A 12,646-nucleotide genomic window follows, 5' to 3' on the forward strand; every position below is an offset into this window, starting at 1 on the left:
ATAATATTTTGTTCTGACTACCAAACAGAAATGGCTTAGGTAGAAATTGACTCTCTTGATATTCCCAAATTATTCTGCAGTCACATCAGCGAGCTCTCAGCTACTATTGTTGTGGCCTTGCTACCATCCATAATTTTCCCAGTTCACATGTCTAACTTGTATTGCTTTCATGTTCAGATTACCGCATGTGTTTTTTACAAGAAAATAAGGAAAGCCGTGCAATGCATTTATCTTAGCCGTCAGCGCCTTCATTCAAGCTCGTTGCCCATCTCGTCTGCCAGTTAATACTATCATACATTACATCTAGTAACAGAGGCAGCCTCTACAGCTTTGTAGTTGAAGATACGAATTGAATGCCTGTAATTTATTAGAATTTGGACCAAATTGTGTGTCATGTGCAATATATTCCATCATTTCTCGTTGCAAATTATTCAGCAGCACATGACAAAAGAATATATTATACATCCAATAACAAAAAAATATATATTATACATCCAAACCTTAGAGATGTTAATTGTATTTTACCTTATATTTTTTTTTTCTTACCATATGAGTTCCACACACTTTGAAAATGAAGATGTATTTTAGTCACATAAAATAATTATTTAGAGAAATACTATGATCACAACACTTTCACAACAAATCATATCTGATAACTATAAGTTATTATTAATTTGAATTATTTGAATTCACAACCAATAACAATTTGTCACTTAACACCATGTACACTTGGTGCGATAATTACTCTACAAGTGCTTGTGGGGTATGGGCAATAAAAGTCGGGTTCAAGTCTCCAGTAGAAAGCTTCATACACATATATACTTAGGCTAGAGTAAACTTTCTATTTTGTATCCTAAAACAACTAGCCACTTAAGATTTGTTGTAAAAATGCCGTGAACATTACACTTCTCAATTATTTATATTAGTCTCTAGAATTCATCATATTTATCATAACCCACTCTTAATTGCTCTTTTTAAAATGGAGGAACTGATTCAGTATCATGGAAGAAAAAACTGCCCCATCCATCTCTATAAGATGAGGCAGTGCAAGTTTTTCAAGTCAAGCTAGCTCTATATTCCGTATGACAATTAAATAAACATTCTTTAAGGGAAGAAGCTCACCTACAAACCAGGTTGCTGGAAAATTCCTCTAGGTTGAAAAGGCAATTAATTAATATACACGACTCCTACTTATAGATAGTTGAAAAAAGATGATTGAAAAGTATCCTTACCCTCAATTTGGAAAAGTTGATTCCTTAACTCAAATTCGCTTGGACAGAGTGCACTGAGGGCACTCAAATCGCACTTGTAAGTCCATATGACTACTACATAGAAAGTTTGAGGTCTTGAAAATTGGAGAAAAAAAATATGGGATTGCCTCCTTCCTATAGTTGGGAAGGTTTGCATCTTAACACCCTAAGCATAACCAAATGATTTGACTTGATACTAAGATGCAGAATAAGAGTGCAGAGAAGAAATTTTAACTAATTACTTCAATCCTTTAATCCCTGTAGATTTTTAACAAAACATAATGTCAAATTATTACAATGCTTTTACTAGGAGTTCCAATCCCAGTCATGACATTATTCATAGGACTTTGCCATAAGCAGCAGGAAAAAATATTCTACTGAGCATCCTTAGATAAAAGACTATTGCTTTGAACTACCCGGGCATTGCAGAGGTCATCAACAGCATCCCCCCGTTCAAAAACAGCGGCTGCCCCCATTCCAGAGCCTGCATTTCAGTTAAAAACATTTGTATTGAGTAGCATACCCTGCAGATAAACATGCTTGCACTTGCACATCATTTACACACAGAGAAGGGAGATAGAGTACCTATGCACATTGATATCACTCCAAAGCGGCAGTCTTTTCCACGACGCTTCATCTCATGCAATAGAGTAGCAACACAGCGAGCGCCTGTAACAGACACAACAGTCAAACAAATTTCTTTGTTGATAAAAGACAATCTCCATACTATGTTGAAGCTCTAACTAAAGTATAAGACAACAATTTAAGCTTGTCACATAGGTGACCTGGGTTCAATCCCCGGAAACAGCGCTTTTGTTTATCCATTAAAAAAATATGTACTTGACACCAATTTGAAATGATATGAACAGATATCAAAATGATATTCCAAACTTTGTCTTCAGCAATTATGCATCAAGGCATATTGCAAAAGAGTAAATAGACAAATGCTCCTACCTAAAATCTTTGCATCCAGCAGCTGAACCTAACTTTATCAATTAATGATGACAATATACTTGCAAAATGAAAGTTGTGCTCAAAGAGGTATTACTCATCAGCAAAAGCACAATGCGGATAGCAAAACCCAACTTGCCCTTTTTGGCAGGTGCTGCTTGAGCGCCCATAAAGTAGGTTCTCCAAATGATAACAAGGATTTCAACAGCCTACTAATACGCAACCAAACAAGAACGAGTTTGTGTGTGAGTGTTGTTATCTTTTGGAGTTTGGGAAAAGGGGGGTGGTTTGGGGGGGGGGGGGGGGGGTGTTGGGGATGGGATGGGAAGAGAGTTGACAAGGATGAATTCTACAATAAGCAGCTAAGTAACCAAACAACTATTACAATTTTGAATAGACTTCTTAACCAATCTTATGGAACTTTTCCTGATGAGACTTGGAGATTCAAATATAACAGGACATTTGTCTATTGGCATACTAGCCAGATGAGCATTTCCAAGAAAATGATTCCTATAAAACCTAATAAACAAGGTCCAACTACACACTTAAGTCAATCACCAATAGCATCTTCATGAGACGCTTGAGATGTAATACTAACTCACTCAAAAAACAAGCTTAAGAATTACCATATAACATCATGCTTGCATCTTCTATTTATCTTGCGCATTTAGGTGCATGTTATATATATCTTGTAATATCAGCGTTTCAAAATTATAGATAGTGTAATTTAACTTATTTTGAATTTTGTAGTATATACCTGTAGCACCCAAAGGATGCCCAAGGGCTATAGCACCTCCATTCACATTGATTTTTTCTGGATCAAGTTCTAGCTTGTTACGACAATATACAAATTGGGATGCAAATGCCTGCACAGTTACAAATTTCCAGATTAATTATATACTCACAGTTCTTGAATACGAAATAAGTATTTCTACCATAGTTTAATACCTCATTAATCTCAAAAAGGTCAATATCATCAAGCTCTAAACCGGCAGCCTTGACAGCAGCTGGAATTGCAGCGGCTGGGCCGACACCCATGATTGCGGGATCAACACCAACAGCAGCAAAAGTCCTGTAGGACCAACATATGGTAATTTTCTTAGTATATTAGAAGTAATTTCAATTGTTTTGCATTAATTTATTGGACTAGCCATAAAATAGTTTGTTTGTTAGTCTATTTGTCTATTTTTTTTTTTTGGATACGTGAAGAAAAACATAAAGTTTAATAGCAAAGGGGAAATAGATCCTCATTTACTAGATGGGTTAATTTAGTCTAGTAAATCATGCTAAACGCTAAGTGATTAATTATCTACATCAAGGGTAAACCTATATATATATATATATATATATATATTGATTGGTAACACATGCACATTGTGGGTCTTGAACCCACCTCACCCTCCACCTAGCACATGCAAGGGAAGGGAGGGGAGGAGGAAGGGGAGATTCATACTAGTGACATCCATGTCTTGAGGCACGGTACCACCCGAGGGTGATACCCTAGGGTTCACAAAGAGCCAACTCTTAACATATAAAAAAAAATGAATAAGGTTTCCAGGTTGAGGCTAGGAAAGAAGTATTCATCCTACGTGGAGTTGTAAGAACCTCTTTACTGTGTTTTGAATCCTAGAATATAGGATGGTAAGGTCAATGAACAATGTAAAACCATGGCGAGGAAAATTCATGACAAAACCTCTTTACCATGTTTCACTACATTGTCCCAAAGAGCCACTGAAATTACAGAGCATACTTATTAATTTACATGGTTATTTGTTTGGGTGAGTGCTGGTGGATGATACTCCACTTCAAATAACTGTCCATGAAACTTTTTTTTTTGATAAGTAAAGGAAGATATATAAAAAAGAAGAACTCAGCCCCGTACATAGGAAATGTACTAAGAAGGCAAAAACATCAAGAAACCAAATTACAAAGATCAAACAAAGCAGGAAGAGATAAACAAGAAAAAGCAGGTAAAACTAAGCACCATTCGAGAAGAGTAAGAAAGAAAAAAGACTTAAACTCAAGAATGGACCGTTCACGACCCTCAAAGCTTCTAGCATTCCGCTCCCTCCAGATACACCACATCAAACAGTGAGGCACCATCCTCCAAATAACTATATTACGATGACGCCTGAAGTTGTAAGACCAACAGTCTAACAAATCCACTACCCTTTGCGGCATCACCCAGCAAAAACCACCCAAGCAAAAAACCATACTCCACATCTCAAAAGCAAAAGGACAGTGAAGGAGAAGATGATCAACAGATTCCCCAGACCTTTTGCACATATAACACCACTCAAGAATAACAAGATGCCTCTTCTGAAAGTTATCAATAGTTAGGATCTTGCCTAAAGCAGCAGTCCAAGAAAAAAAAACTACCGGGGGGGAACCTTCGAATGCCACAAAAGTTTCCACGGGAACGATGAGACGATAGAGGGGGAAAGAGAGTGATAATACCCGCTCACCAAGAAACCCCTACTGCTGGCTGGCTTCCAACTAAATTTGTCAGAACCAACACCACGCACCTTAGTGGAATAGATCAAACCCAAACAAGAATCCAAAGATTGAGACTCTTGATCATTCACTAAGCGGCGAAATTGAAGGTCCCAAAAAATTCTCCCATTAGCATAGCACAAAACCTCAGAGACCGAAACATCCCTAGACCTACTAATATTATATAAGTCAGGAAACACCTCCTTAAGAGGACGATCCCTACACCACACATCAATCCAAAACTTCACACGAGTGCCATCACCCACATCATACCGAAGGAACTTCGAAAAATTCAGCCAGCCTTTTCTAATGGACTTCCACAAACAAACACCATGTGCCCCAGACACAGGTTTTGTACACCAACCGCCCCACTCGTTCCCATACTTCGCCCCAATTACCCTTCTCCAAAGGGCATCATTCTCCACACCATAACGCCACAACCATTTGGCTAATAAGGCAGAGTTAAACCTTCTCAAGCTCCGAATGCCTAGCCCTCCAAGAGAAACTAGGACTAGGGAGTGGTGAGGCTTCCAACAAATATACGTAGACCAAACAGAAAGTGAGAATACCAACAGAAACCAAGAACTATAATAAAGTAGGCTTTTGTGCATTAAAGTGAGAATGTGAATATTGCCTGTGTGCTGGACATTATTTGTGCAACTTATAAGATAAATGAATAAGCATGATCCAGAAGTTACATGCCTGAATACACCAAGGATGGGTAGTCCCTTTTGCACTGCAATGCTTCTCTTCATGAGGAGAACAGCCCCAGCACCATCACTCACTTGGCTAGAATTGCCTATGATAAAAGTACCAAATTATGAAATGGTATAGAATCAAACTAAATGTGATATGTTTATGAGAAAACTAATCATGAGTGTTATGTATCCAATACCAGCAGTGGTACTCCCATCTTTCTTAAAAACAGGCTTCAGCTTTGCCAGATCTGAAAATCTTGCATTAGGTCGAATCCCATCATCAATAGAGATTGTAACAGGCTTCTCGTCACCAGTTTTTGGGTCGACAATCTATTTTAAATGAAATATGGATCAATGCCCTAATGAAAACCATATATGTTCTTGCACAAAAAAAGTCAAATAGAAGTGCAATAGAATAGTGAAATTCTGCTCAAAGCCTAAAACTGAAATACCTTGGTTGGCACAGGAATAATTTCATCCTTAAATTTACCAGAGGCAGTAGCAGCAGCAGCTCGTTGATGTGACTCGACCTAACAGGAAAAATTTAAGAAAATCAATAGAAAAAAAATGCATTGGAATGCTTTGAACACTGAAAGGTTCATTCAACTTACTGCAGCTTGATCTTGTTCCTGCCTAGTTACACCAAAACGATGTGCAACATTTTCTGAGGTTATCCCCATAGGAAGAAGACAATTTTGGGCTTGTTCAAAGATCTTTACCTGTAATTATGAAAGGAAGATCATATGAGAACCTAAATATCCTGTCATGTATTTTCACCAACAATCTTATGCATATTAGTAAAACGTGATGAGAGAGAAAGAGTGTACTTTGGGATTCACCGATCCTTCCCATGCCAGTGGACTAGAAGTCATGGATTCCAAGCCAGCTCCAATGCCTGTATGAAATTAATAAAGATAAATATTTATCTTTAACCCAAGAAAATAAAAAAATACAGGAAGAAGAAAAGGGAGGGTGGGGCAGAGTGAATTATTAGGTCTGCTTGGTGGAGCCTGTTCCATTCTCACATGACTGTGCCCCATGTGTACGGGGCCCACCTTCATGAGGCGGACTATAACCAGTGGACCTAATAATTTCCCTTTGGGAGATATTCTCTTTACCAATGTCATAAAATCCAGCTCTTATAGCTGCAGCAACATCAGCAACTGCCTGAAGCCCAGATGAACATTGCCTATTCACAGTCCTGATAGGCACAGTTTCTGCACAACACAATTGTGACATACATGAGCAATAAAACACCAATAACTTCAAGGTTAACAAATTAAAGGCTGAAAAGGAAAAACGCACCAGGGAAACCAGCATAGAATGCAGCCATCCTGCATTCAGTTGCTCTTTGAGATCCTGGGCCCAACACGGTACCCACCACAATATCCCCAACTTCACTAGGATTCACATTGGTTTTCTCTATCACTGCCTATAAACCAAACAATTATCACAAAAGTAAGCTACATCTGAATAGAACACCACTAAAATAAAAACTTTTCGCTATACCCAATAAACCAAAAAAAAAAAAAAATCGGATTTTGTCCTCCTTACAAACTTTACAGGAAAAAAAGAAGAAGAAGAATTCAATAAAAACCCACCTTCAAAACTGGTGCAAGGAGATCATCGGCATATGTATCCTTGAAACCACCACGCTTGGCTTTGCAAATTGGAGTCCGATACGCTCTGTTAATATCGAAAATTCATGAAATTCAATTCAAAACAAAGGTGAAAAAAAATTGGAAATAACTGTGAATTTAAAGCTAAAAAAGGATGAGCAAGCTTACGCGACAATGACAACATCGTCCCCAAACACCGAAGTCCTATGGTACGCAGCACTATCCCCAGCTGCACATGCTGATGCCTACAAATTTTTATCAATCATCAATATTTCTTTCTTTTTATTTAAAAATAATAATAATAATAAAATTGAAAGGTTATAATTTGAAAATCATATGGTCGGAGATCGAACATGTCTAATAAGCATAACAAATAGTAAATTAATTTTATAAAAATTATGGGTATGGATCTAATAAAGGATTTACAATTAAATTGAAAAATTGGAAAGGATTAGACTGAAATTCAGCGAGATAACAATGGATCTGAAACGAAAAGAGAGAAAGAAAAGCAATACCGCGATTGGAGGAGAAGGAGAAGAAGAAGAATCGGTGCCGTAAACAAAAGAAGAAGAAGAGGAAGGTCGAAGGTGTTCCAGCAGAACACGTTGCCTGTTGATAGCTTTCTCCATCTCAGACTTTCTATCTCTCTAGACTATAATGGTAGACACCAAAACAAGAAAGAGAAGAGGGCAGTGCTCTTTTTTTGGAAATATATAGTGATCTATGGCGGTTGGAAGACCAAACAAGCAAATAAAATTTACTGTATTTATTAATATCCAAAACTTAGGATAGACTTCAAAAAGTTTTAATATTATTTTTTTTATAATAAAAAAATTGTAAAAGAAACTAGTCAATTTAAAAAAAAAAACATTTTATAAATTAATATACTTAAGACATCTGCTATTTTGCTCAAAATAATATATATTTGACAAATAAAATTTTGTTTCTACTAAATTAATTTTTTAGGGGTTAAACATTATTATTATTATTATTATTATTATAAATTTGGTAGTAACTCTTTGATTCTCAAACCAAAAAAAGAAAAAGAAAAAGTCCCTTTCGATAAAAAAAAAAATTAGTGGTAGTTATTTATTAAAAAAATCCGTTTGCTGATATATGATATTTCTTTTTTTTTTTTTAATGGAAAACAAGTAGTATTTATTTGTAGAAAGTGACAAATGAAATAAAAAGAAAAAGAATTAAAAAACATCTTACAATACAAACAGCGCCAACTCAGCTTTACATGCATATGATTTGGATATCCAATCAAAATGCTTATCTAAACCTCCCTTATGCTCGCTTTTATTGCGCGTGCTACACTGTCCAATTCGCTATCCTCCAATTTAGATTTGAGACGATTTTTTAGAGAATATTTGGATAGAACTTATTTTGTTAAAATTAAAAATTAAAAATATTGTAATAAAATAATTTTTAAATATGTGAATAGTGCCATGGGATCTATTTTTAATGAAAAAGTTATTGAAAAGTGAAATTTGTGGGTCCGTAAACAGTGCACAGATGCACTGTTCACAGTGAAAAAGTCAACATTTACGGTCACTGTTCATAAAACAATGCATGAACAGTAACCGCATTCCCTGAAACGCGTGAAAACCCAAAAAAAAAAAAAAAAAAAAAGTAAAACGCAAAACGTGCATACACTGAAACGCAAGGCGTATCCAAACATCACCTTATTAGTAGTGGAGAAAGTTTACTCCCAAACCATTCGGAAAATAGTTAGAAAGAAATATACACATTTATTTTAGTCATTATTGTGGTTAATTTGTGGAAGTGCTATGTTTGGTAATTGTTTTTATCCTTATTTTTTGTTTTCAAAAATAATTTTTTATTTTTGAGGCTAAATAACTTGTTTGACAACTCGAAATGAATTGAAAACAAAAATTATTCTCAAAACACAATTTGCGAAAGAAATTGAAAACATATAAAAAACTGTTTTCAAAAGTAAATGAAAACATGCGATTGATTTAATAAATCTGTCTCATTTAATAAGTTAGCACTAGAATTCAAAGCCTAGTAACAACATATTTTAGTATTTTTTTTTCTTCAAAAAACTTTTTTTTTTTTAATTCAACTAACCAAACATGTTTTTGATTTCAAATATACAAGAAAATTGTTTTTTTCTTTATACTCACAAAAACAAGTTTTCGAAAATAGAAACAAAAACTATTACCAAACATAAAATGTGATAATTTTTTTTTTTTTTTTAAAGAGTTAAACCCAAAATTTAAACATTCAATAAGTAGATGCATCACAAAAACAAGTTTAAGTATTCGTTTGTGTATCTTGTAGGTTCTAATAACTTATTTGCATAGTATTTATCAAATTTATATAATTTTTTATGTTAAATGTGTGACAAAAAGTTAAAAGTAATTACTTTTTTTAAAACTAAAAAATAAAGGATAAAGAGTTAGATTATTTGTAAAAAAATAAAATAAAATAAAACTGACACAAAAAGCAACCCAAAAAAAAAAAAAAAACCTTTTTGCCTTTAGCTAAACGGACACCAAAGGTGCTAGACAACATAAAGATGGATAACACTCGCTTATATCTACTGTTTTGTACATACAACATGATAGTAATTTTAAGAAAGGACTCTATATCATTGCCACATTCACATCAAACCCTTAATATTTTGCTACTCTTAAGTTACTGAGAAGGTTTGAGTTTAGTTAGTATGGGGATTGGAGGAGTGAGGATTTGTGAGATTTTTTGATGAGTTTTTAATGCAAGATCTAATAAAAGATTTTATAGCAAGCTTGGGACGTCCCTCGGGTCTAGTTTTTGAATAAAGAGTGAAGCTATTGACCCTTATGTTGTTAAATAAGTGTAAACTTCATATTGTCTTTTGCTGAGGTAAATAAAGGAGCTATTTTAGTTATGGTTAAGGAAATTTGTTGACTAAACCTGATTGGCTGCACTTTTAGAGCTAAGTCAGATAGTAAAGAAGATGCTTAATGTGACAAATCTTGTTAGAATTCAACCAATGAAACAACGTACTGTTATGTTACAAAATATGTATAGTCGGCCCAAAGAGAGTCGAGCTTTGCTTTTCATTGGACTTGTAGGATTTTTGCAAAAATAGACATCAACAGCTATTTTAATAAGGCATGTGACTTGTTTTAAGTGATACATATAAATTGCAAATAAATTTTCACATAGTATGTTGTAGTAGGTCTCTTCGATCTGATTGGAGAAGAACCTTGTCCTTAGTGAATAAACTAGTCTATAACCAATGCACAAGATAATTTTAATAAAATATGATTCTTAAAAAAATGATTTTTTTTTTCCTTTTCTTTTACTATTGTCTAAATACGAAATTTGATAATTATAGTTTTTATTAATAGTCTTTTATTTTTTGCCTAAACATGAAATTTAGTAATTATAATAGTCGTTAAGAGGTAATTATGATTAAGAAAAAGGTAATTATGGTAATTGATCATTTTTTTTATTTTAATTATAGCAAGATTATAAAATGGAGGGTTTGAACATAAAATATACTTCAAACTCAATTAAAATACAGAGTTATTATCAGGAGTAGAAGCCATAGAGGGTTTGAATAAATTAGAAGGAGCATATCATTTGCAATTTCCTAATACAATCCCTTCAATATAACATACTTGGCCCAATCAATATTAGCCACCTCAATTAAAAATCCAACTGACACCCACCTTAACAAAATTAACAATACCATATTATCAACTCTTAGTCACTCCCACTCTCTCTGTCATTTGACCAACCCCTCCTCTCTTTCTCTCAATCACAACCTTTCATGGTGGTGGATTCATGGTTGTGGGTTGAGGTTTGAGATGGTGATATATGGCAGCAAGTTGCATGTGTGGGTTAGTGATTAAGGAGATAAGATTTGGCCATTGGGTATTATTAAGGTGATGGTTTTGATGGTTTGATGTGGCGATATGAAATTTTACGCCAGTCTCTCGCTAATTAGTGTCTTGGCTCACCAAGTCATCTCTCTTCGCTCTCATTCCCTTCATATTTTCTTTCATCTTACTACTTTGTTGTTGAATTGTGGCGTCTAGCAGCCCCCAATGAACGCAACTAATTAGTGTCTTGGCAGACCAAAGTCTCGCAGTTGTTGACATCCTCCTCACCATCATCCATCACCTCTTTCTCCTAATACAATGCACTTGAATCTAAATGTCATTAAGTTCACTTTCTATTTTTAGATGCCTTTAAGCTTTTGATATGATGCGTGGATGCCTTGAATCTATACTATTTCTAAATTAGAAAGATAAAAATGTATATGTGATAAATTATTATTGTTTGATGGTGACGATTTTTCAGTGGTACATGTGGCAATCAAAGTTGCGAGGGACAGTGAGGAGACAAATGAAATAGTTTCCAAGTTAACGAAAAGAGAAGGTGGTTCCACCAGTTTTGCTGAGATGGGTGTGAGTTAGATTTTAATTGGGGAAAATTACAGGTCACCCCATAAATTATGAGAATACACATTTACTTCCTAAACTATTACTTGCATAACATTTGCCTCCTAAACTCTGAGAATGCACACTTACTCTTAAACTATTATCCGTGTAATACTTTGTACACCATCTTAAAGGTGCTTAAGGAATCAAGTGTGCATTTTCATACCATTACATATGGGGGATTTGTAAAAGCAGTTTAGTTTTTGGTAGGTGATGGCTTGAAATTCATTGTCATTTATGAGCTTGTATGGGGTAATATAAACATTATAAATGGGTAGAAAATAATATCCAACTACATAGTAGAACAGTCAAGCAAAAGTGAATGTGATACTTTAAAGGGTACATTAATGCATAATTATCTCAAATTAGGACATCAATATGATTATTGTCCAAAGGACATTGCACATTAGGTGATAAATTAAGATTGAAAAAGTGTGTATTTTTCTTTTTATTTAATAGACTTAGTTAACACGTGTCCTTAAGATATTTGTTGATTAGGTTCGGTTAATGTATGCTTTTAGAACACAAATTAATTATTCATTTTAGGAAACATTTTAAGCAAAATTGAAAAAACTATCAAAAAAGTGAATCACTTTTTTGCATTCCCATAAAAAAATTCTTTAAATGGTTTATAAATATATGCTCTAAGGTCATACATTAGTAAAACTCTTATTAATAAATTATTTTTGAAAATTTTAGATATAATTTTTATAAAAAAATAGAAAAAAATTATCAAAAAAATGATTTTACTTAAAATTTTAAAATATATTTCATTAATGAATGTCCTTGCAAAATCCTTATTTTATTTCCTTTTATTTATCTTAGTGGATGGTTAATTTATTTAGGATTTTACTAATGTGTGCCCTTAGGGCACACATTAATTTCTATTTTTGGAAAAAAATTTCTCGAGAATTGAAAAAGTAATGACAGCTTTTTCAATTCCCGAGAAAATATTTCCAAAAATAGAAAGTTTAATGTGTGCCCTAAGGGCATACATTAACCGGACCCATTTATTTATTGAGTCTTACATTACTCATCTTATTTTCTCCTGATAGGGCGTCGGTGCACGTGCTTCAACGGGCGTGGTTGCTGTGGTCTCCGGGCATAGGAACGAGTGCCCAATTGAGAAAAGGCTAACAAAAAAATATATTTCTTTTTAAAAACATCAAAAATTT

The 12,646-nt window shown here is 34.3% G+C and overlaps 1 protein-coding gene across 1 annotated transcript; it reads right to left on the bottom strand.

The window, feature by feature from the left end:
• Nucleotides 1-1,465: 1,465 nt before the first annotated feature.
• LOC126688458 (3-ketoacyl-CoA thiolase 2, peroxisomal) lies at nt 1,466-7,731 on the bottom strand. Its single transcript, XM_050383157.1, has 14 exons — nt 7,527-7,731; nt 7,180-7,256; nt 6,994-7,078; nt 6,698-6,824; nt 6,511-6,609; nt 6,220-6,287; nt 6,004-6,111; nt 5,845-5,922; nt 5,590-5,722; nt 5,397-5,493; nt 3,150-3,273; nt 2,959-3,067; nt 1,836-1,919; nt 1,466-1,734 (listed from the first exon to the last, which is right to left on the bottom strand). The coding sequence occupies exons 1-14, from the start codon at nt 7,638-7,640 to the stop codon at nt 1,625-1,627; spliced, it is 1,413 nt and encodes a 470-aa protein (XP_050239114.1). The 5' UTR covers nt 7,641-7,731; the 3' UTR covers nt 1,466-1,624.
• Between the last annotated feature and the right edge of the window lie 4,915 nt (nt 7,732-12,646).

The sequence above is a fragment of the Quercus robur genome, chromosome 6 (assembly GCF_932294415.1).
Source record: "Quercus robur chromosome 6, dhQueRobu3.1, whole genome shotgun sequence".
Lineage (NCBI taxonomy): Eukaryota > Viridiplantae > Streptophyta > Magnoliopsida > Fagales > Fagaceae > Quercus > Quercus robur.